This window comes from Myxine glutinosa, chromosome 6 (assembly GCF_964187855.1).
Source record: "Myxine glutinosa chromosome 6, kmMyxGlut1.1, whole genome shotgun sequence".
In the NCBI taxonomy this organism is placed as follows: Eukaryota; Metazoa; Chordata; class Myxini; order Myxiniformes; family Myxinidae; genus Myxine; species Myxine glutinosa.
This window is the reverse complement of record NC_136266.1, coordinates 156,182,694-156,208,208: the sequence shown is the minus strand read 5'-3', so window position 1 is coordinate 156,208,208 and position 25,515 is coordinate 156,182,694. Positions and strand designations below refer to the sequence as shown.

Genomic DNA, 25,515 nt, shown 5'->3' with positions numbered 1-25,515 from the left:
AACCTGTTATACATTTTATTTTCACAAAAAAGGGGGCACAACATTGGACTCCATCTGTTGGAATTCAAGTGTTCTATACAACAAAGATATCAAATATTCATAAATATTTCAGGACAACACATTTACCAAATACAAACTGTACAGTCTGTGCAGCATTTCGGCATTTTGATACCACCATGTCTATATAATCAAACATACCGGCCTAATAAATATAAATGCTGCGTTTGCATGGATGATATTTGGTGCATCTTGCTTTACAAATGTCTCAACCACGGTTCGAGGCTGAAAGAACGGACATTTTTATTTTCACCGTATACGCCACTGAACATTTTCACAAACCACCTTCCCACAAATGGCATTGAAATTCAGCTCGGTGCCAAGAATCCCGCTCTTGCTGCAGTAAAAACTCAGAGCATTAGGCATTTATTTACTTATTTACATCTATCAAATATGTCCACTTTAATAGCACAACGAATGAAAATATTTAGGATAAACAAAACAAAAACCAACCGGCCATATTAACATGGGATTAAAATGATCTGGCTCAATCTGGCTTTTGTCAAATGCTGAAATGTGCTACAATACAGCCCTTGTGGCACAATATATCGATATATGTCACAAATGGGCAAAAGGAATTAAAAATCAACATGGTAGTCTATTTCAAGAACATGTTCCTTGGTTGGGGGCTGCGGGATAATGTGCATACCTAACCTGGCTTTGTCTTGGTATAAGATGTGGATGAACTAGCTATGGAAGCCATTGGTCTGGCCTGGTGGGGATAAAAATGTGAGCTGCATATTGTGAAAATCACAACTCTCAGCACAACTTCAAGAACATTTACATTTCACTGAAATATATACAGTAGGCATTCTTACACGGGATATGTACTCAACATGGGAGATGCCGGAGCAAAAAGCTCTTTTGAAGTTGCTCGGACGGGAATGGCCGGCAAAGAATAGCGTTCAGATCGGACCACAAACAAATTGGTTGAATCGGCAAATCGGTGGCCCCAATTAAATGGAAAGTACATCAATAGAGTTCAGGGGTAACCACAGCTCCGAAGCAATAACAGCTCTCGATGCATGTCAGATTTGCTTCAGTTTGCCATCAGGGGACATTTTCTTAGTCGTTCATCATTTCTCCACTATGTGCCATATAGTTAATATCTGAGTCTGGATTACTCCTCCCAGCCATTATCCTTGATCATGTGAGCCACCTCAATGATGTATTTGCCTTCCTTGTACTTCTGGCTGCTTTCGAATGCATGTTCCTGTTGGAAAGGCGAGAAATATCCTTTGAGCAACTCTGGTTGTGGACTAATGACCAAGGTGTCGTAAAATGCCAAGTGCCCAATTATAAAACACGGACTACCTCACACAGTCAGGGCGATTTGTGGTTCTCCTTGTACAAAACAGACCTACAGGCAACTCACATATTTCCAGCCGAGTGTGGTTTTGCAGTTCTCACAGTAGATGTCTGCAACAGCATGCAGACCTGTAAGCAGAACCCTCTCCTCTGCAGGTCCGCACCCCACATTCACCCTTCACACACACACACACACACATAACACCATCTCTGGACACTGCCACAAGCACAGGCATGACAAATGGGGTAGGGTAACACCATGGGAAGGAAGGTTTTGCATCACACTGACCAACATTAAAATAAGTTGCATGAAAAAATAAATAAATAAAAATCGCACCAGTGTCTGAAGGAAACAGTTCAGTTTGGCATTTTAAACTCAACTGGACTATGTCCAGCTGAGTTTTTGTCGACTCCCAGTGTCCGTCGTCCATCGTCCGTCTGTCTGTCTGTCTGTCAACAATTCGACGTCTACGCTCTAAAAGTCACATATTGATGAACTTTGATGAAACTTGTTATGCAGCATCTTTAAGACATAAACTAGTTTGGAATTTCATTTGGGTGTTGCATGCCCAAAAAATGGGCGTGGCAGGGTGGCCACATTGAAAAATCAATTTTTGTCAATCTGGTACTTCCTAATGTAGCTGGAAGGCTGAAACTTGGTGTGTAGACAGTATGTAACAAATCTCAACACATACAGTCATGTGAAAAAGTAAGTACACCCCATGTAAAGTTTTGAATTTTTCAACATGCAGCTATTTGATCTTCATTTCCACAATATTGATAGATAAAGGTGACATAATATAACAAATATCATGAAACATTTACATTTTGTAGTCCATTGTATAATTTAAATAAACATAAATGCAAATTTCACATGTGGAAAAAGTAAGTACACCCTTGGCTCTAATAGGTGGTATTGCCCCCTTTGGCAGAAACAACCTCAAGTAGGTGTTTCTTATAACTGTCAACCAGTCCCTGACCGACTGGGAGAAATTTTTTCCCACTCCTCCATGCAGAATTCTTTCAGCTGTGCGATGTTTGAGGGGTTTCTTGCATGCACAGCTCGTTTCAAATCCTCCCACAACATCTCGATGGGATTTAGATCCTGGCTTTGACTTGGCCATTCCAGAACCCTCCATTTCTTTCTTTTCAGCCATTCCTTGGTGGATTTACTGGTATGTTTAGGGTCATTGTCATGTTGCAAGGTCCACTTTCGCTTGAGCTTCAACCTTCCGACAGATGGCCTCACATTATCCTCAAGCACCCTCTGGTACAATGAAGAATTCATAGTGGATTATATGATGGTGAGCTTCCCAGGCCCTGATGCAGCAAAGCTGCCCCAAACCATATTTCCACCACCATGCTTTACAGTTGGTATCAGGTTCTTGTGATCAAATGCTGTCTTTGGTTTTCACCAAACATGTCTTCTGGTACTGTGGCCAAATAGCTCCACCTTTGACTCATCTGTCCAGAGCACATTGTTCCAGAAGTGCTGGTCTTTGCCTAGGTGTTCATTGGCAAACTTTAGTCTTGCCCTGATGTTCTTTCTGAACAAAGGTTTCTTCCTGGCACACCTCCCATGTAGATCAAATTTGTGCAGCCTCTTTCTAATGGTAGACTCATGCACTTTGACATCAACAGTGGCAAGAGCTACCTGTAGGTACCGTGATGACATTCTGGGGTTCTTAGACTTCTTACAGCATCTTGCGGTCTGCTCTCGGGCTGAACTTGCTGGGGCGGCCTGGCCTGAACAAGTTGGCAGTTGTTTGGAATCTTCTCCACTTGTAGATGATCTTCCGGACAGTCGAATGATTGATTTCAAATTGTTTGGAGATCTTTTTAACGAAAAAGATCTCCAAACGCCGCACACTTCAACAACAAAGAGCTAACCAAACTAAATGTCTGAGGTTTAAATAAGACAGGTTCCTCCAAGATCTTCTCTAATGATGTTCTAATCATTTGCACCTGAGCTGGTGCACCTGATTCTAATTTTAGGTATTTGAAGTAGTGATAAATGTAGGGGTGTACTTACTTTTTCACATGCGAAATTTGCATTTATGTTTATTTAAATTATACAATGGACTACAAAATGTAAATGTTTCATGATATTTGTTATATTATATCACCTTTATCTGTCAATATTGTTGAAATGAAGATCAAATAGCTGTATGTTGAAATATGTTGAAAGTCAAAACTTTATATGGGGTGTACTTACTTTTTCATGTGACTGTATATTACGGGTTTTGACGATGTCCGAAAAATGACCACGTCATCACCTATGGCATGTTTAAACATCAGATACCTTCAATGTTACTGTACCTCTTTAGCACATATAAACTATATAGTTTGTGGTTCTATTATGCATATTCTAACCATATTGATATAGACCAGTTGAGTTCAGGTTCCCTGGAACCTCTCGTTAATATTAAGTAGGCAATGCCTAGAAACTTAACGAGACTCAATTATAATTACCCTTTGGAACCCTCGAGAATTAAACAGTTTATTGGAAAGGTTCTTCATTTTTGATGGATGAATGGAAGGCTGGTGTTGGCTTAGCGGTTAGGGTGCCGGCTTGGGATCCTGGGTTCGAATCCCGGTTGATCGCTGAATTTACGCCAGGGGGGTTGACTCAGCCTGTCATCCTTCCGAGGTCAGAAAATTGAGTACCAGCTTGCTGGGATGAATGATCACAGTGTGTACCCCGATTTTGAATAGGTACACCGTATCCCTGCGCATCGTAAGAGCATGACCAAGGGTTGGTGTCAGGAAGGGCATCCGGCCATAAAAACATTGCCTCAAACAGGGAACCATGATTGTCATGGGGCCCGCAAGGCTAACCCCCGCTCTAGCGGGGAAAATGGCCTTAAAACGATCATTCATTCATTCATTGAGGTGTCAGTCCCCAGCGATTTTGGCCTAAACAACAAAGAAATCAAGAAAATGGCCAAATGCCAAGAGCAAGACCTCAAAAATGAAGTGAAAAGTTCCTGGAAGCCAAAAAGTGCTGGAATTGTACCAGTTGTTGTTTCGTATGCAGCCTGTGGCTGCTGGTTGCATCATTTCTTTGGAAGCGCGTTTGTGTCGCTGATGCAAGGCCCCAATTACTAGTGAGCTGGTACTAAATTTACCGACCTCGGAAGGATGACAGGCTGAGTCAATCCACCCCGGTGTTAATTCAACAATCAACCAGGATTCAAAAATCAGGATTCTAGGATCCCAAGCCGGCACACTAACCGTTAAGTCAACACCAGGCTTATTATACCAGCAATTATTGGAGCAACGGGAATGATAAAAAATAACCTTAGCTATCTTAAAAACCATCCCTGGGAATAGTACTACAAACGAACTGCAGTTGGAGGCTGTGCGAGGCTCGGTGATGATCCTCAAGAGCCGTCGGAACAGAATTTTGAGAACAAGAAAACTTCACAAACTGGTCCAAAGGGGAGAACAGTACTCCATCAAGCTGCGGATGAAGGCCTTATAAGTGTATAAGAGCTCAGGTGCAACAAGGAAGGACTTTGCTTGGCGGAGGGAGTGAGTGTTACATTTGTCAGGATTGAAAGACATATTCCAGGTATTTGACCAGCTTGTGATTTTTTTCAAGGTATGAAGAGAGGGAAGGGGCAGCTGCCTGCCTGTCTGAAGCATGAGGAATGTCTCGGCAGAGGGTGGAGTCGTCAGTAAATAGATGAAGACGATTTTCAGAGAGATTGTTGATGAAGATTAGGAATGGGACTGTGCCCAGGACACTGCCTTGGGGCACTCCAGCCTTCACAAAGAGAGGAGATGAAAGGATTATGTTGAAACAGGTTGGCTACTAGAGTAGTGCAGGTTAGTAAGCCATGTCTTTGGATGCCATGTTGACTTTGGATGCCATAGGCAGACAGTTTGGAGAGCAAGGTGGGATGCCAGAATTTATAGAAAGCTCGAGATATATCAAGAGAGATGGCCTTGATATCATGTCTGACATTCAGGGGCTCCATCCATTGTTGGGAGAGCAGGAGCACATCCAAGGTGCAGTGACCTGGTGTGAAACCAAATTGATGATCTGAGATAAGGTATTTGGAGAAAAGAAAGGATTTCATATAAACTTTGGAAGGTTCCCAGTCGTCTATCACGTGAGCAGCAAAGATCACACGTTACTAAACACATCACTCATCACGTGACTGCAATCTAATCCAATTCACCTGTGCTTCAGCAATCAAATTCATTGATATTTATGGCTCGACTATCACTGCAAATATAACCTTCACTTTCCCACAATGATCCATTAACTGTTAAATATATTGTTGTAGCCGTGTGGGTCGTCCCAATGTGCAGGTGAGAATCCTGGCGGGCCACGTCAACAATGGCCACAAGGGCTGACTGGACCAATGGCCACTAGTCGGATTACGTGTCCACTGGGACCACAGCCAGTCAATGCGTTGGGCCATAGGTGCTGCGGGGGCCTGATCGCACCTAATCAAATCGGTCCTTTAACGGACTTTGCCCAATTGCAATAACAATCACTAAAGCTCAAATTCACCCAGAGACCAGGTATATTTAATATTCAATGACACATGGTACAGGAATACAAGAAAGAAGCAATGGTGCCAAAACATGTAATTTGGTGTCTGTCTGACCGAGATACATTCGGCCGTTACTTATCCAATCTCAACCAAACTTGACAGGGGGGGCCTAAAGGTCACGACGGAGATTGTAGCGATTCAACTCCCCCGCCCCGCTTGGACAACATGGACAATTCAGTCAATTCTGTCCGATGTACAATTACATTTTTAAACATTCGCAACTAAACTGGAAGACATTTGGAGGAAACTATGTGTTTAAGGCATTCTATACTTATTGCGTCCCCCTTAGATGAATGTATCAGCTGTCTCGACTTGCTAGGCCGAGGCAAGCGGCAATGATCTTTCGCTAACAAAGCTGCTTACGAGTCTTTATGCATGAATGAAGAATCCCATTAACTGTCCGATTTTTGTAGCCATCAGATTATATGTGGACAGTATATGGATTGTTTATAACTTATCTTGGGGCCTCATGGGATTTCTCCCGGGCGTAGTTTCAAGTGTAATGTGCAAGATTGCCACTGACACCCTTACAGCCCAATTGTGACCTTTATTTGATGCCTGGTGTTGGGCTAGCGGCTAGGGTGCCGGCTTATGATCCTAGGATCCTGGGTTCGAATCCCGGTCGATCGCTGAATTAACGCCAGGGGTGTTGACTCAGCCTGTCATCCTTCCGAGGTCGGCTAATTGAGTACCAGTTCACTGGTAATTCCCTGTTTGTCGTTAAAGGCGGCGAAAAGGGTTGGCGTCAGGAAGGGCATCCGGCCGTAAAACATTGCTTCAAAAAGTGGACCAAAAAACAACAACAACCACGGTTCCCGAAAAAGGCCAACCCCCGCCTTGCGGGGAAAAATGGCCTCTAAAGGTGGTTTTTTAATTTATTTGATGCATAACCATATTTGCCTAAGGTTCGGTAGCATTTTGATACTTGCAAGAAGGAAACGTTGGAGAAAATTTGACGTACTTGCACATCGACGGTGTATCCACAGACCTATCAGAAGTAATAGATATATATATATATATATATATATATATATATATATATATATATATATATATATATATATATGTATATATATCCAGACTTGGCATTTAATATGGAATATTTTTTTTTTCTTGACTTGGGTTTACTTTCTTAACTCAGTATATCAATCTGGTGAGTTTCTTTTACACTTTGGTGATTTATTTGTTAAAAGAACCATGTCACTGATTGTCTGTCGCAGCAAGAAGTCAACAACAGGATTATATCACAGGTGGCGTGGCAAAATGTACGGACAGGTGCATTTGATGATTGGCTTCACCGTCGGGTATACAAGGGTTGATGCATTCTATATTAGTGGAAAACAACTGCTGCACGTCTCCAAAAGTTATTGCCGCTTCCTCTGGAGATGGTCCGTCAACTCGACAATGCTGTTTGTCATGGAGTGGTGGCTTTACGAAATTACGGCATGAAACAGCGTGCTATTGCTCGGCAGTATAGCATCACTCAAGGTCAGGTGTCAAAGATCCTGAAACAAAATGCTCAGAGGGGTGTCCCTACTCCAATACCGAAGCCGGGACATCCCTGCAGAACCACAAGGAGGGATGATTGCCAGCTGCACCGGTTAGTCCGCAATGGCCGTACCAAGTCAGCTAATCGGCTTAGGGCTGAGTGGCAGCAACTGACAAATGTGCCTGTATCCAGAAGGCAAGTCAACCAACGACTGATTCAAGCAGGCTATCGTGCCAGGCATCCCCTGAGAAAGCCATGCCTGACCAGACAACACTGCCAGCGCCGATTGCAGTGGGCCAGAGAGCACCGTCAATGGCAGCCAGGACACTGGAATCACGTGACCTTCAGTGACGAGTCTAGATTTCTGGTCTATCGTCAAGATGGCCGCGTCCGAGTGCGCAGACAGGTGCATGAAGCCTACAACAAAGATTGTATAGTGCCAAGAGTCCAAGGTGGAGGTGGTGGGGTGACCGTTTGGGCTGCTTTTCATGCAGGGGGCAAAACTGACCTGGTTGTTCTGAATGGAAACCTGAACCAGTTCAAGTACAGGGCCATTCTGGAAGAAACATTGCTTCCATTTGCTCGTGCAGCCTTTCGAGGAACTTTGTCTTCCAAGATGACAATGCACGGCCTCATCATGCTCGCATGATCCAACACTTTCTTGCTGACCGTGGTGTAGAGCATATGGAGTGGCCTGCCATGTCCCCGGATATGAATCCGATAGAGAACTTGTGGGCAGAATTAACGCGTCAAATCGACCACTTGGACCAGCAGCCGACCTCTGTGCGTGAATTGCAGCAGGCTATTGTCACTGCATGGCAAGCGATTCCTGTCCAAACCTTGGAAAATCTCGTGAACAGCATGCCTCAAAGTGTACGTGCTCTCCTGAATGCTCGTGGGGGTTACACGAAGTACTGAACTGTAATTTTACTGTCCGTCATCCCAGTCGTAATTTAACTTTTGTTTTTGTTAAAAAAAAATTTGGCTAATGTGCAAAATAAAGACATACTTCTGGAAAACATACAGAAGCTTAACACAGTACTGTCCATGAATTGAGTTCGATATCAGTTTACATCACTTTCAAGGATCAATTTATTTGTTTCGAAATCTCAAATGTGGTTTTTGTTTCTTTTAAAGGTCACATTAACAAAATCTAGAATAATTTCAACATAATTCCAATGAACTTTTAGTTCTAAGACATCTTGAAAAGTAAGTTCACCCCCACAAAAAAAATATTCCATATTAAATGCCAAGTCTGTATATATATATAACCAGTTATCCAGTTCCGTCATGTTGTGGCCGACTTCTGTTGGCATTCATGATCAGATCTCTCGAAACATCCCTGTCCTGCACTGCTTTCTGAAGCTCTGGCAGAGACAGTTTAGTGTCAGCCTTAACCCCATCCATGGAGGGGGGAGGTGGGGTGTTCTATTACCAATCAGCTTGCCATCACTTGCCAAGCCATCCGTTCCTCGTCAACCGTTTCATTGGAGTGTTTAAAATCAAGCGAGCCACTTGGCGAGCTTCCTCCAATCCCGACTCCTGCATCTATGTCATCCAAGTTATATTTTTCGTCAAAATTATATATATATATACGTATATATATATATATATATATATATAATATATATAATATATATATATATATATATATATAACTGCAAATTAATTGGTCAATTCTGTCCAATGATGATAATAACACGGGGCTGGCAGGATGGCCTAGAGCTATGCACACCCTCCTCTAATCAGTCTAGCCTGAGTTTGAATCCCAACCCAGCTGTCATCCCAGTGTTTCACAGCCAGGGCGATTCATCAATGTGTGCTGTTCCTCGGATTTAAACTGGGAGTCCCGTCTGATAGCATTAGTTGGTGGTCTTTAAAGATCCCACGGTGTCCTTCATGACGAGTAGGTCAGTTCTCAGCAGCACCCGTAACCTTAGCAGAATGTCATGCTTGGCCAGCCGATTCATGAAAGGCTTGGGCCAAGCTTCCCCCAGGTAACCCAAAAATAATGTCGGAATAATTGTGGCCATTTAAAAAAAAAGTGGCCATTAAAGAAGAAGAATATTACCAAACCACTGTCCGCATGGTGTACACATACACATGCTCCACCCCCCTCTCCCCCCACCCCTCCTGGAAGCTCCTGGGCATCTCTTGGCTTGTACAAACAATAGTCCAAACAAATCCTTTTATTCATCTATAATGTCTATCTTAAGCATTGGATAATAATTTTTTTTTTTAAACCATTGGAGATATGCTGTACAAAGTACGCTTGACTACAAACCTGCCCCTACCTGCCCCTACCTGCCCCTTGACTACAAAGGACCAAATGCCAAAGACATAAGCGAAGGTTCATGATTTGTAATCTACCATCTTTCAACCATCAACCATGGCATCTAGCCCTCCTGGATTCCAGCAAGGCCCGATGTTATGAACTTCAAAGTTCCTGCCTTGAACATGTTTTATGGTACAGCACATGCCACATTGCAATCTTACACTCAGCTGTACAATACACATGATGCAATACAGGGTTACTTACACAGAGTTGAACAGATATGCCCGTCCTTGGCTTCCTTGAAATGACTGTAAAAAGAAACAATGAAAGTATCAATGAATGTCCTGAGAAGCAACAACCAAGTTTCAGGCCTGGGGATCTTCTATTACACAGCTGAAAATATTTGATCCCTCACTGATGCTAAAAATGATGATGATGATGATAAAAAAGAGCCCTGAAGAGCTAAAAATGATAAAAATGATGCTAAATAAGAGCCCTGGTGTTGGGCTAGCTGCTAGGGTGCCGGCTTAGGATACCTATGGATCCTGGGTTCGTAATCCCGGGGCTTAGGATCCTAGGATCCTGGGTTCGAATCCCGGTCGATCGCTGAATTAACGCCAGGGGGGTTGACTCAGCCTGTCATCCTTCCGAGGTCAGCTAATTGAGTACCAGCTCACTGGTAATTCCCTGTTTGTCGTTAAAGGCGGCAAAAAGGGTTGGCGTCAGGAAGGGCATCCGGCCATAAAACATTGCTTCAAAAAGGGGACCGAAAAACAACAACAACCACGGTTCCCGAAAAAGGCCAACCCCCGCTTTGCGGGGAAAAATGGCCTCTAAAGGTGGTTTTTTTTTTTACTGATGCTAAAAATGTTTAACTTGCACACCACCTGGTTGTTGTTCTCTCCCTCTTACATAATCGGTTTATTAAGGAAATTGTGCTTTATCAGGGAAACACTCGTCATTTCAAGCACTTGCACAGTAATCAGAAGTAGATTTTCAAGACCTGCAACTTATTTCAAGAAGGCAGGGTCCATCACTCAGAATAAAGTTTCAGTAAAGGCAACTGTAAAAGTTAGCTTTGCAACATACCTGCAACAATGGCAATGTGGAATAATCAAAATGAAAGCAAGGCAGCACATGTAAAATATATTTAAGCGTGCATAGAAGGGAGTGGTACCCTCCCTTTCGTATTCATGTTCCTGTATAATAATTGCACGTCTTGTACACATTTTGTGAATCACATGTGGAGATCATGTAACTAAGGCGATCAACTTGGTTGGAGGGCCACCTGTTCCAGAGATCCTGTTTCCCCTTTTTGCGTACAACGTCAAAGTTCATGGAAGAGAGCAAGTGTACAGAAATGTATACGAGGATGAAACATTACAAAAGGAACAGTAGAGAGGGAGGAACCACCAACTGCAGGGGTTGAAGGACGAAATAGAGGGAGACTTGGACAAATAATGGGTGTGAGGAGGAATGCGGGGTATGGGAGGACACAAGGGTGGACAAGATTGATACAGAAGCAAACTCTCAGGAAGGATAAACTGGAAATCTGGAAGGAGATTGGCTTTGTGGGTTAACAGGGGTAGAAAATATGATTTTGGAAGGGGGTGATCGGAAATGGTGGTGAAGAGTGGTCTTGAAGACTTGGAGGGAAGAATAAGATTGTGGAAGATTGAATAATTGAATTGACTAAGATTGCGGAATAAGAATGCATAAGTTTGTTCCACAGGCAGGGAAAAGTAAATAAGTAAGTAAATAAATAAGTAAGTAAATTAATGAATAAAAATGAAAATAAACAAACGGCATCAGCCCACGGGTCCTAAAATCCTGCTCTGCCGGTCTTTCACACCCTCTCTCTGTTCTCTTCACCCTCTTTTGCTCAAGGTCATCTGCCATCAGCTTGGGAATCAGCAAACATCACCGCTTTACACAGAAAAGGTGCAAAAACAGATCCTTGCAACTACAGACCAATCAGCCTGCTTCCAATTATCAGCAAAGTCATGGAACCAATCATTGCTTCGGATATCAAATCCTTCCTCTTCTCCAATGGCTTGATCTTTGATCATCAATTTGGTTTCAGACCAGGTCACTCTACTCTGGACATGCTGCTTCTGCTGTCTCAACAATGGATGGAGGTCCTCAGTGCCAAACAGGAAATCAGAGCTGTCTCCCTTGACACATCACGTGCCTTCCATACGGTCTGGCACCCAGCTCTGCTCACCAAACTCTCCTCCTATGGTATCCATGGAAATCTCCACGCATGGCTTGCGGACGTCCTCTCCAGTCATAGTCAACATGTGGCCCTGAATGGTTTTCTCTCATCTCCCCTTCCTGTTCTCATCTCCCCATCAATGATCTCTCCGACTCTCCAGAAAATCCTCTCCAAGAAGTTCTGTCACTCAAGTTTTTGGGTCTCACTATCTGCCATGATCTTTCCGTGGAAAACCACATTTCCGAAGCTGGCCTCCAAAGCCAGTCGCCGACTGAGCATCCTCCATCGTGTGAAGTCCTTCCTTGGCACACCTGAGCTCCTCACCACATACAAGGCTTTCATCCACAGCTCAATGGAATATTGCTCTCCTCTCTGGGCTGGTGCTCCTGCCTCACACCTAACTCGGCTTCACGCTGTTGAAACCAAAGCTTTCGGAATCATTGGAATCTCCCGCGAAGAAGCTATCTCCGAGGGCCTTTCACTCACTCACCGCAGGCAGGTAGGTGGACTTTGTCTTCTACCGTCTCCTCTCCGGCCTAGCTCCTCCAGCTCTGATGTGCTCTGTCCCCCAAGATCTGCCAGCAACCCTCTTCTGGTGAAACTGCCAAAATCAAGACTCTTTATTCACCTTCACCCTTTCATTCCTCTTTTCTCCCACCTCTGGAACAAACTCCCTCACTCTCTTCAAACCCACTCCTCCCTCCAGGTCTTCAAAACAGCTGTTCACCACCATCTCTCATCTTCCCCCATCCAAAACCTTGATCTTTTCTACCCCCGTTAATTTCACCCCAGATCCACTTTTTTGAAATACCGACTTCTTTCCTTGAAGTCCGAGCAGTGTCCATGAAATACCTACCTCCCCCCAAGCCCTCTCCCTCCCACAAATCCCCCTATGTCCCTGTTCTCTACTGTTGTACTTGTGTGCTTCCGTCTCTCTCCCCATCTTGTCTCCCGCTCCCTTTATTATGGTTTTTTATGTGTCCGTTTTTTTTTTTTTTGTGATTCATGTTAGCTCTTACACGAGCCTCGATCTTGTAAACAAAAAAATAAAAATAATAAATAAAGAGGAACGAGTAAGGGGAGGTGAGTAGTGATTCTGGGAGTTTGACCAGAAGAGGGTTACCCTTTCACCAGAAGGTGACACCAAACCATTCTATTATTTTATTTATGAGTACATCCACTCCCGACAAGAGTGGCACGGAGGTCGGAGGGTCATGTTATTATCCTCTTTGGAGTATATTTATATACATATATATAACAGTAGATCTAGGCTCATATAATGCCTCAAGAACATCGAGTTTCCTCCCTTTCAGTTTAGTGCTAAACAGCAGAAGCGATTGTTTTAAAATGTAATCATACGTGTTTGTGCTTTATAATAATTTTACTTCTGGTAGGGGTGCCCCACAATAAGATATTTATACATGTTAACATGGCGTTCATCCAAGAAGGAAAAAAACCCTTCGGGAGGGCGGAAATTGGTTATGTTAATATTGTTTTGTCATAATATTATGTTATCATTAGTGTTATTAGAAGCAGCCTTGGAAAAACACCACAATTAGCCATATTAACATGGCTATACACCTTAATGTGGATTTCACCCAAGGCGGAAACCCCCCTTGGTGAAGAGGGGGAAATCAAGTCACGACAACCTCTCTGGTGTGACCCTTAGTCCTCCTGTCAAGCCTCATCGAGATTGGATAAGCATTGACCGAATGAATCATGGTCAAAAGGACAAACATACACCAATTTGCATATTTGGTCTTAGAAACATGTGGAGCAGCGGGAGTGTGGTTTTTTTTTTTTTTTTTTTTTTTTTTTCAACAGGTTGTGTGTGAAGCATAGCCCAGAGTTGAGTCTTGGGACTGTTCGTACTGGAATGACTAAGTGGTTACTTTATTTCATTCACTTAAGCATCACTGTTTGAGCTTGAGTCATAGTACTGCACTCATCAGTCCATCCCAGAAGTCCAGTGGGTGCAAGAAGGTGCCAATTCGCTGTAGGTCACGATTACACAGGAGCCCTGTGCGAGAATCATGAAGCAGACGCAAGTTTCTCAGTGAGATGACTTTTCTTTTTATTTATTGATCCTCTCCACCATTCTTTTGTTTCAATCCCTGCCATTGCTCAAACATTCGTTGCAGTGATCTGTGGCTATAGTGGGGGATAGCGCAACATAAGAGTACGAGTTTTACAGGTAGTGGGCAAACAAACAAAACAAAAAAAAACATGGAAACACCTGGAGAAATGAGAGCAATCAAGCAACAGCTTCCACACAGTTGTAGCCCATGTGTGAAGCAAATAACATCCCAGCATGCTTGGTGTCATGTATAAAACTTCTGCACAGGTCAGGTTGCTTATAATTATGGCTGCGAGGGGCAGGTGTACTCAGCGATTTCAAATTCTGACCCTGAGCTGTGTGTATTGCGTGTTTTTTGGTTTTTGCCCCCTCCTCCCTCCCTCCCTTACTCACCATAACCTCAGTAAGACAAGCAGGTACCATAATTGTGTACACTTTAGGTTTGCGAAGTATGGAGCTGTTTCAGCCAGTGAGGTTTTCAGTTGGGAGGTTTTTGTTTTGTTGGGCGTGTTGGGGTTCAAAGCTGTTAACTTCTGCCTGATCTCCCTCGCCCGTGGTTTTGATATGTCCTTTCAGACAAGACAGGGACTGGCCGAGTTCTGGTGCAAGTGGGCTTCCTGGGACAGCAAGAACACCACCGACCAAATGAGTGACGATTGCTTTGTCCCATTGTAGCAGGCTGACCTGGTGTCCTGTAAGTTACAGGATCATCCCACTTTATACTTTCCTGGGACGCCATTTGTGTCTGTGGTCGTGCCGTGTCAATGTCCTGCCCCAGTGGAGAGGGGAGGGAAGGGAAGGGTGGTGGTGGTGGTGTGGTGAGATCGGTCGCTGGCTGGTCAACACAGGTGTTTGACTCACCGCTCAAAATCGTCTGTGTCCATATGATGGTAGCTCGGTGGAGATGGTGTTAGTTTTGAGCGACAGTTGTGTCTTCCGCTTAATTGTGGGGATGGCATCCTCATCCACTCGTTTTAGATAACCACTAAAACTAGCCATCACCGTCGTTTCATAACAGTGCCCTGGAAAATATTCCAAGCACGTAAGTGAACATTAGGTAGGCCCTGTCCACACTCAGGAATTTTGGACAAACCTCATCCAATTTCTAGCAACTCTTGGATTTTTCAGCTATTGGTGTAGCATGAAACCATCTCGGTTTGTATTACTACAACCACCAAAGATGAAGATGCATATTTGTAGAAATTCGAAAATTATTCACCATTTGAGTTAAATTTCCTGGTGTGATGAATCTCGACTTCCTGGTGTGATGACACTGCTAATCATAAAGAACAACATTTTAACTTTTAATCACAGAATTACCCACTTTATAAATCTGAAAAAGACATCTATTTTGTAGGATATCAAGGGATGGATTAGTGTTGAGATGGTCTGAGCATTTGGGTTCCCCTTTAAAGTTAAAAAAGCAACAGATGAATCATACTGTGCCGATATCCGGGACACGGTACATTAAAGTTAAAATAGCGAACAGAAGGATAATTTTTTTTTTTTTAAACAGATGATTACAGGTAGGGGAGAACACACCAAAGGAACACATTGTCCACACAGAGAAATGCACCGAAGGACATCAGGATATCTGTGGAAGAGAGTGGGCTGGGGTACACGGGATAAACAAGATGGACACTACAGGGACCGTCAGGAAAGAAAACGGGGAATCTGAAGGAGGTGGATTTGGGATGGATTAATGGGGGTAGAAAATATGACGATTTTGGATGGAGAAAGATAAGGGATGGTGGTGAACAGCTGTTAAAGATCTGGAGGGAGGAGAGGGATTGAAGAGAGTGTGGGAGTTTGTTCCAGAGGCGGGAGAAAAGAGGAATGAAAGAATGAAGGTGAGCAGAGTCGTGATTTTGGATGTTTCGCTAGAAGGGGGTTGCTGGCAGACCTTGTGCATCCTGCAGAAATATATTGGGTGAAAAGAGCATAAAATCCAAGGGGCGACATACATATTGTTACGAATTTGGTAGAGCAAAATGTAGAGCAGAGTAGATCTGAGTAGGTAACATGCTTCGAGATGTCACGATAAGGAACACTTCCTGTAATAAGTCAATGTTTAGGCGTTTTGTCAGTTAAGGTGTATAATTGTGAATCTACCAGGAGATTCGTGTGTTAGTTAGTGTAGGGAATAATCGGTAGAGCCCTTGTATGTCTCACCTAGTAGTCAAACCTTTGTCCATTTTGGCACTGCAGACCACATAAACATTAGTTAGGACCTTTAGTACAACACTAAATGACGCCTTCCCCCCCCTGACATGACTTTGGAAGAAATCAGACTGGAACACCGCCACAATTGGCCGCCACCATTTACACCTCCGAGAGGCCTACCCACCTCGCATAGCACGTGCTGTGACCACGGAGTCGGGAGTGGCAGGGGCGTGCCCCTGGGCGAGCCGGGGGAGGCTCTCATTGGCTGAGGAGTGCGCCAATGCTGACGTCATCGGCAGAGATATTACCGAGGGCCGGACGCCATTTTCGGCAGTAGAGAGTTCAGCACGTTGAGTGAGGTCTGAGTCAAGAGTTCGTGTGCACCAGAGTTGAGTTGAGAGAGGCAGTCCGGAGAGTTGGATCCCGAGTTGAGATCCTGAGTAGCACGAGCTGAGTGAGCATCGGACGCCTTTGCTGGCATTTGGATCAGGAGTTCGAGTTGAGCGCAGAGCCCAAGCAGTGCGCAGTTTGCAGTTCAAGTGCAGAGCCCGAGTCCGGTTTGAGCAGTTGGTTTGAGGCGTGGCAGGACTTTGGTCCAAATCGACCTCGTGTCGAGCCGCTAGCCTGCGTGGGACGCGTGGCGCTTGAAGCGAGGCCTTGTGGGACTTGGAGCGAGGGACCTCGTGGTGTGCGATCGGGCCGGAAGGAGCGGTGTTGGACGGCAGCCACCAAGACGACAAAGACAAGATAAGGCCGAGCTCCGCGTACACTTGACATGGAAGACGTGTTTCTTTTTGTTAATTCATATTCCCCCGTTTTGTATTTGAGGTCTGGTGTGCGGGATCCCGATTAGGATATTTATTACCGGCGTGTGCTTTTTCCTGTCCTTGCCCTTTTCCTGAATAAATCCTTATATTATTTTTGTACATATATCTGAACGCAGTTTACCGGGTGTTTGATTTTAATAGATAAAGCTGCGGGGCTCTCGCCGTTCCCCCTCCATTCCGCGTGCTTAAGGGTTTTAGGTGTCGATTTTGGAATCCGCTATTGAGCTTTCGCCTCGGGAGTTAAAGCCTTCGTAATCGGCATCCGCAACTCTGGTGTTAATCGGAGTTGCGTGACAATATTGATGAATCACGCTGCCTGTGAAACACAAGACAACAGTTTATAGCCGGGTTGGGATTCAAACCCAGGCTAGACAGCTTTGAGGCGAGTGTGCATACCTCTAGGCCATCCTGTCAGCCCTTGTAGGCTGTAGCCCCAGCATCACATTTCTTTCTCCTGGAATATATTTACCATCACTCCTCTGATTTATCTCTCTTTGCTCTCCAACCCTCCAAAGCAATGCAGATGTACATGTTCTTCCAGTTCATAAACCTGACTTTGTGGGACACCATCATAATCTTTGTTACCCCCCCCCCCCCCCATTAACCCAACCCACTTACTTATTCTCTCTTTCTCTTTCTCTCTCTCCTCCACCCATTTGCTCGTTTAGTGTCCAAGAGTTGTCCCACTATCCATTCCCTCAATCACCATGCTTTTCCATGAGCCTCCATCTTAGAGAAACAAGGAGCTGATACTCCAGGTCCCCCACCTTTTGGGTCGTATGAGGAATACATCTGTGTAATATGAAAGTTACATCTTGAACGGTTTTGAAATATCGCATACACAAGCTAAGTTACCTGGGTGGTTGCCATGGCAACATAATTCAGCCCATCTCCGCCATGATCTAATGAGGTCGAGATAATGTCATGAGAAATAGATACCTGCAATATGAAAGCAAATGTTTAACTTTATTTTATTTATTTTTTTTGAAATATCACGTATCATTTGGAGATCCCCCGTCTGACGTTAGAGGGGCTGGGGACAAATTTTTTGGGAAAAAAATTAATCCTAATTGAACTCTGAAAATGGCTGTTCACCACTTCCTCCTCATACTGACATTTTCTACCCTCATTAACTCTGCACAAGCCCACCCCTTCCTGTCCAGGTTATCAAGTTCTCCATTTTTTTTGTGCTTCCTGTTCTTTGACTCCTTGTCATGCTTGTTCACTCCATGTTCACTCCCCCCCCCCCCCTCCCCTACACCCCATCCTCCAAGTGTCGCTCCACTCGGCTGTTGTGAGACATCTCAATGATAAGTGTTCAGTTTTGGTCACCGGATTTGAGGAAGGACATGTAACCAATAAAAACAAACTGAATTTGAAAACCCAATAATAACACGAGATGTGATTTAAAGTAAGTACATGTTAACCACAACCTTTTATAGAAAAATGTATATGGAATTATTGCAATAAAATGGTGATAACACAAGGTCAAAGTCAATCACAAAAACATTTGGAACTGAGCCTGCACTTGGACTTGGCACTGTTATTGTAAACACAAGTTCACAGCATAATTGAGCACTAAGCCTCAACATCCCCCGATGATCACCTTAAACCAAATACAGTCCAAAAGTTGAAGAAGATGAATTCTCATGAGAAGTCCTTGCCACAAAGTAAATCCATCATTTGCAAGCACTAAAAATAAATAAATAAATGGAGTAAAGCACATTTGTTAGACAAAGACAACTTTGATTTTAAGGGAATTGCATACATACCCTTGACACTCATTTCACCCAAAGACATTAATAAAATTAAAAAAACATAATTATCGATAAAGCAACTTCCCAGATAAACAATACTTTTTAGAATAATTTTCAACTCAACTAGTTCTTATTACCTTTGATATTAGCTCATCATGGTTCGCAAGGTGTGCCCGGCAATGTACACAGCTGTACTTGCGATGGCAGTCGGTGAGGTAGGCCTGAAAAGTCTTTGACTTGCTCAGCTTGACCATTGCGTTCTGTTAGCACTCCTGTCCGTCGCCCGCCGGACTCTCGTCCCGAGCTTGGGCCCGTCTCGTATCCAGCTTATCGCACGCACTTCCACGCCGCACTGTCGGAAATTCTAAAACGGTCACACAGGGAAAGAGGCACAGGGCCAGTGAAGTAAAGGTTACACGATACTGTTGCTAGGGCATGGCACTCCTTCTTTGGTTCTTGCTACCATCTGGCCGAGGTAACAAAAACAGCGAGACAGTGGTCATCAACACCAACCAGATAATCCTTCAAAATATTTTTCTTTAATCAACGAGGTGCCCAATAAGCCTGGAAACTATAGGTGCTCATTTGATCTTTTTTAAAGCAAGTACATTCAATTTATTACATTTTACAAGGGGAGTACTAGTGACAAAACAAAAAAATGACGATTAAAGAAAAACATTTTCAATGAGGTAAACATACATTTCTGAAAGGAAGCTATGAACATGACAGGATAAAACTCAACTTGCTAGTTTTACCATCTTCCAAGAGCCTCAAATAATGTGCAAAAGGATCATTGGAATCTCCCACGATGAAGCCGATTTTGAGGGCCTTTCACTCTCTCTCCACATGCAGGTTGGTGGTCTTTGTCTTCTACAGACTCCTCTCCGGCCTAGCTCCCCCAACTTTACCTCTGTCTGTGCTCTGTCCCCCAAATATTCCTGCAGGACGCACAAGATCTGCCAGCAACCCTCTTCTGATGAAATTGCCAAAATCAAGACTCTCTGCTCACCTTCACTCTTTCATTCCTCTTTTCTTCCGCCTCTGCAACAAACTCCCACACTCTCTCCAAGTCTTCAAAACAGCTGTTCACCACCATCTCTTATCTTCCTTCCCCCATTCAAAACCTTGATGTTTTCTACCCCCGTTATCCACCCCCAAACCCACCTTCAAATTCCCTGTTTTCTTTCCTGAAAGGCCATGCAGTGTCCATCTTGTTTATCCTGTGTACCTCATCCCGGCCCTCCCTCTTCTACAGATGTCCCTGTTCCCTACGGTTGTTGTACTTCTCTCTCTCTCTCTCTCTCTCTCTCTCTTCCGCTCCCTTTATTATATGTTATATGTGTTAGCCCTCATCGAGCCGAGACTAAGTATACAAAAATAAGTAAAATAAAATTTAAAAAAAAGAACCAAAATACAACCTTTCAGCTAGATGCACCTTTTACATTGTAGCAAAAATTAGCACCGTGGGGGACTGACGGTCATTTCCCCATTGTTACAGAGGAGATTTTAAAATACATTACCTGAATTTGAGCCCCCCCCCCCCTCCCCCTTGGGGCAAAACTCCCCTTTAAAATGGGTGGTTCCGGATGGGGAGCACAATCCCACGAGACCTTACTGTTCTAACGCATTGTACGAAAATTTGGTCCGTATCGCTCAGGTAGTGGAGAAGATGGAGACGCAGCACAGCACATGGAGACAGAATTGTGAGGGAGAGGTGCATAATAATTGCTTGATTGTGTCATGAAAATAAATAATAATCATAAAATAATTTATTAATAAATTGGCTAATAGCATGCCTAAACCACCACTGTTTCATCCGAATCTGTAACGTTTTGAAAATCAATTTATTGCAAAAATTAAAGAATTAATTGATCAATTGATTAATCAATAAATCAAAAATACCCATTATAGCCAAATCACATGGTTATTTCATGTCCAAATATCAGCTTCCGAGGTCAAAAGGTGCCAGAAATATTGCCCAGATTAATAAAAGAAATAATTGATTGATCAATTGCGTAATTAAAATAAATAAGTTGTAAAATAATTAATTTCTTAATCAATTTCACGAGCCTCGATCTTGTATACAAAAAAAAAAAAAAAAAAATTGGTTAATAGCATACTTAAACCACCATTGTTTCATCCGAATCTGCAGCTTTTTGAAAAACAATCGAAAAATTAAATAATCAATTGATTAATCAAGAAATCAAAAATACTCATTATAGCCAAATCAATTGATTATTGTCATGTCCAAATATCAGCTTCCTATGACAAAAGGTGCCTGAGATATTGCCCAGATGAGAAAGAAAATAAATAATAATTAAAATAAACAAATAGTAATCGTAAAATAATTAATTTATTCATCAATTAGCTAATAGCATTACCTAAACCACCACAGTTTCATCCGAATCTAACTTTTTGAAAAATTAATTAACCGGGAAATTAAATAATTAATTGATTAATCAATAAATCAAAAATACCCTTTTGTCAAATCACTTGGTCACCGTCACGTCCAATATCATCGACATATCGCCCGGACAAACAAACAAGACAGAAAAAAGCAAATAAACAGTGAAAACTGAGTACTCCCTTTCGGCACGCGTCATCGCAGGGCCCCGGTCATGCAGCGCCTGGAGATGGAATAGGAAAGGAGTAGTGTACAAAAACTTTTAAACTACTTTACACAAAACTATCCCAAAGTCAACCCTTTAATACACTTAACAAAGGGAGAAGAAGTGTGTATGTTTGTGCATGTGTCTATCACACCTCTTATTATAAAGGGTTCCTGCCCTCGTAGAACAATAAGATTCGTATCCTCAGATCACTAATCATTCATTTACTTCCAACCAAAATTTGTCCGTTTATGATCATAAAAATTCCCATTTTACCAAGAGGGAATTGGAAGAAGCAGGACTTGGGAGTTTTATTGTAGCAGTTCCAATGGTACAACAGCAGGGACCCTATAGAATAAAGCATGATGGACACACGAGCACACACAAATACATATATGTCTTTGAAGGCTGGGATTTATTATCACAAATATATGAAAGCGGAGCTGCCGATTCCAAGTTATGGGATTTGATTTGTATTTATTTATGGCCACAAATAAACAATTTGCATTTTGTCATCTTCAGCCACCCAAGGGTGAAATCTGGATTGACGGCTCCGCTTTGATTCATTCGTCACCATAAAGGTTGCAATGACCCTAGTGCCACATGGTTTGGAAAGTATACAAGAGGAAATATGCATATATACACGCATACACGAGTCAAAACCTCGAAGCAACAGAAAAAAAAACATAATACATGGAAGGGGCACACAAAAATAAGAATTTCACCCACTTCACTTCATCAAATTACATCATCCTTGACGAAGATAGACAATCAATATGTTTGTGAAGTGCAACGTGCTGTCTTTTAATAAACCCGTAAACGAAGCAATGGCTACGCATGGTTAGTAATAACTAGTTCCCTTACAAGGAACTTCAATGCAGGAAAAGGCCATGAGGCCTATCAAGCCATCACAAATAAAGTTGAAGCTTTCCTCACTTGACTCGTGGCTAGACCTTCATATTACATCAATTATAATAATTCACTATTTAGGTTTGGTCTTACATTTATTTATAGCCATCTTTGAGGCACCTGTAAGTTACACAACTATGATGGACTGCACACCAAAAGGCTGTTCAGAACTCTTAACTGCAACTTTATCGTCGATCACTGCACACTGGCATCATGCAGAGACCACTGAATGGACCATTTCATTCTGACGTTTCATGGCGGTCTACTTGATGGGCTTGAAGACTTGTCGACCATTTCATTCTGACGTTTCATGGTGGTCTACTTGATGGGCTTGAAGACTTGTCGACCATTTCATTCTGACGTTTCATGGTGGTCTACTTGATGGGCTTGAAGACCTGTTGACCATTTCATTCTGACGTTTCATGGTGGTCTACTTGATGGGCTTGAAGCCTTGTCGACCATTTCATTCTGACGTTTCATGGTGATCTACTTGATGGGCTTGAAGCCTTGTCGACCATTTCATTCTGATGTTTCATGGTGGTCTACTTGATGGGCTTGAAGCCTTGTCGACCATTTCATTCTGATGTTTCATGGTGATCTACTTGATGGGCTTGAAGCCTTGTCAACCATTTCATTCTGACGTTTCATGGTGATCAACTTGATGGGCTTGAAGCCTTGTCGACCATTTCATGGTGGTCTACTTGATGGGCTTGAAGCCTTGTCGACCATTTCATTCTGATGTTTCATGGTGGTCTACTTGATGGGCTTGAAGCCTTGTCGACTATTTCATTCTGACATTTCATGGTGGTCTACTTGATGGGCTTGAAGCCTTGTCGACCATTTCATTCTGACGTTTCATGGTGGTCTACCTGATGGGCTTGAAGCCTTGTCGACCATTTCATTCTGACGTTTCATGGTGATCAACTTGATGGGCTTGAAGCCTTGTCGAGCATTTCATTCTGACATTTCATGGTGGTCTACTTGATGGGCTTGAAGCAGTGTCGACCATTTCATTCTGACGTTTCATGGTGGTCTACTTGATGGGCTGGAGGCCTTGTCGACCATTTCATTCTGATGTTTCATGGTGGTCTACTTGATGGGCTTGAAGACTTGTCGACCATTTCATTCTGACGTTTCATGGTGGTCTACTTGATGGGCTTGAAGACCTGTTGACCATTTCATTCTGACGTTTCATGGTGGTCTACTTGATGGGCTTGAAGCCTTGTCGACCATTTCATTCTGACGTTTCATGGTGATCTACTTGATGGGCTTGAAGCCTTGTCGACCATTTCATTCTGATGTTTCATGGTGGTCTACTTGATGGGCTTGAAGCCTTGTCGACCATTTCATTCTGATGTTTCATGGTGATCTACTTGATGGGCTTGAAGCCTTGTCGACCATTTCATTCTGACGTTTCATGGTGATCAACTTGATGGGCTTGAAGCCTTGTCGACCATTTCATGGTGGTCTACTTGATGGGCTTGAAGCCTTGTCGACCATTTCATTCTGATGTTTCATGGTGGTCTACTTGATGGGCTTGAAGCCTTGTCGACTATTTCATTCTGACATTTCATGGTGGTCTACTTGATGGGCTTGAAGCCTTGTCGACCATTTCATTCTGACGTTTCATGGTGGTCTACCTGATGGGCTTGAAGCCTTGTCAACCATTTCATTCTGACGTTTCATGGTGATCAACTTGATGGGCTTGAAGCCTTGTCGACCATTTCATTCTGACATTTCATGGTGGTCTACTTGATGGGCTTGAAGCAGTGTCGACCATTTCATTCTGACGTTTCATGGTGGTCTACTTGATGGGCTGGAGGCCTTGTCGACCATTTCATTCTGATGTTTCATGGTGGTCTACTTGATGGGCTTGAAGCCTTGTCGACCATTTCATTCTGATGTTTCATGGTGGTCTACTTGATGGGCTTGAAGCCTTGTCGACCATTTCATTCTGACATTTCATGGCGGTCTACTTGATGGGCTTGAAGACCTGTCGACCATTTCATTCTGACATTTCATGGCGGTCTACTTGATGGGCTTGAAGATGTGTCGACCATTTCATTCTGACATTTCATGGCGGTCTACTTGATGGGCTTGAAGCCTTGTCGACCATTTCATTCTGACGTTTAATGGTGGTCTACTTGATGGGCTTGAAGCCTTGTCGACCATTTCATTCTGACGTTTAATGGTGGTCTACTTGATGGGCTTGAAGCCTTGTCGACCATTTCATTCTGACGTTTAATGGTGGTCTACCTGATGGGCTTGAAGCCTTGTCGACCATTTCATTCTGACATTTCATGGCGGTCTACTTGATGGGCTTGAAGACCTGTTGACCATTTCATTCTGACATTTCATGGCGGTCTACTTGATGGGCTTGAAGACCTGTTGACCATTTCATTCTGACGTTTCATGGTGGTCTACTTGATGGGCTTGAAGACGCGTCGACCATTTCATTCTGACATTTCATGGCGGTCTACTTGATGGGCTTGAAGCCTTGTTGACCATTTCATTCTGACGTTTAATGGTGGTCTACTTGAAGCAGTGTCGAACAGATAAAACCGTGATAACTTAAAGGAAGCCAAAGCTAGACTGCAGATAAACAACCTTCACAGACATCCAAAGCAGACACGAATATTATGATATGTGCGATTATTTAATTACTCGGTTGTACAAACTATACAATTACAAACGACTGCTTCGAAACGACGAAAGCGCCCGAACGTGTTCCTCACTGCAATGTCTAGTCGAATCAATCAAGAGGGCTTTACGTGCGACGTCTGTGGGAAAAGAATACCTGGGCCAGAGCTCGAGACGACCAAACAAAACAAAGCTCCGGATTGGCCGGGACGGAAGAAGCTGCAAAATAAATAAATAAAGCGTGTGCCTAACAGATGGCAGGCGCAAGTGTCGAGGTTTTCTTACCTTTCCCGCGTCTCTGGAAAACAGGTACTCTTCGTGAGAAGCCGTCCAGCTTGCAGCCTGCAACGGCCCAAGTTCCGCAATCACCGAGAGGCCCCGAGAAACCGAAACACACACGACCAGGAGGTTCCTGCGTCACAAGACGTGCGCGCTGTTTTTGTTGACAGTCCAGTGAGCCACATGACGGCGATTGCCCAATCACGTTGCAAGTCGAAGGACAAGCGTCCAATGACGATCGGCCGTTTGGGCGGAGCTATGCAAATTAGTTCGCTCTGTTATTGCAATGCTCTGCTTGGACTCATAACGGCCCAGCAACAAGAGATAACAAAGACGATATTT

At 43.4% G+C, this 25,515-nt stretch overlaps 1 protein-coding gene across 1 annotated transcript; it reads right to left on the bottom strand.

Moving 5' to 3' along the window:
- On the bottom strand, window positions 1–25,372 carry LOC137428941 (protein yippee-like 1). Its single transcript, XM_068118827.2, has 5 exons — window positions 25,180–25,372; window positions 18,874–19,100; window positions 9,962–10,005; window positions 1,433–1,541; window positions 1–1,270 (listed from the first exon to the last, which is right to left on the bottom strand). The coding sequence occupies exons 2-5, from the start codon at window positions 18,988–18,990 to the stop codon at window positions 1,178–1,180; spliced, it is 363 nt and encodes a 120-aa protein (XP_067974928.1). The 5' UTR covers window positions 18,991–19,100; window positions 25,180–25,372; the 3' UTR covers window positions 1–1,177.
- Window positions 25,373–25,515: the final 143 nt, after the last annotated feature.

Coding starts and splice junctions, on each gene's coding strand:
- LOC137428941 (XM_068118827.2), bottom strand. CDS start 18,990: ATGGTCAAGCTGAGCAAGTCAAAGACTTTTCAGGCCTACCTCACCGAC. Junction 1,542..9,961: donor GCATATCTGTTCAACTCTGT/GTAAGTAACCCT, acceptor GTGTGTGTGAAG/GGTGAATGTGGGGTGCGGAC. Junction 1,271..1,432: donor CCACACTCGGCTGGAAATAT/GTGAGTTGCCTG, acceptor CCTTTCCAACAG/GAACATGCATTCGAAAGCAG.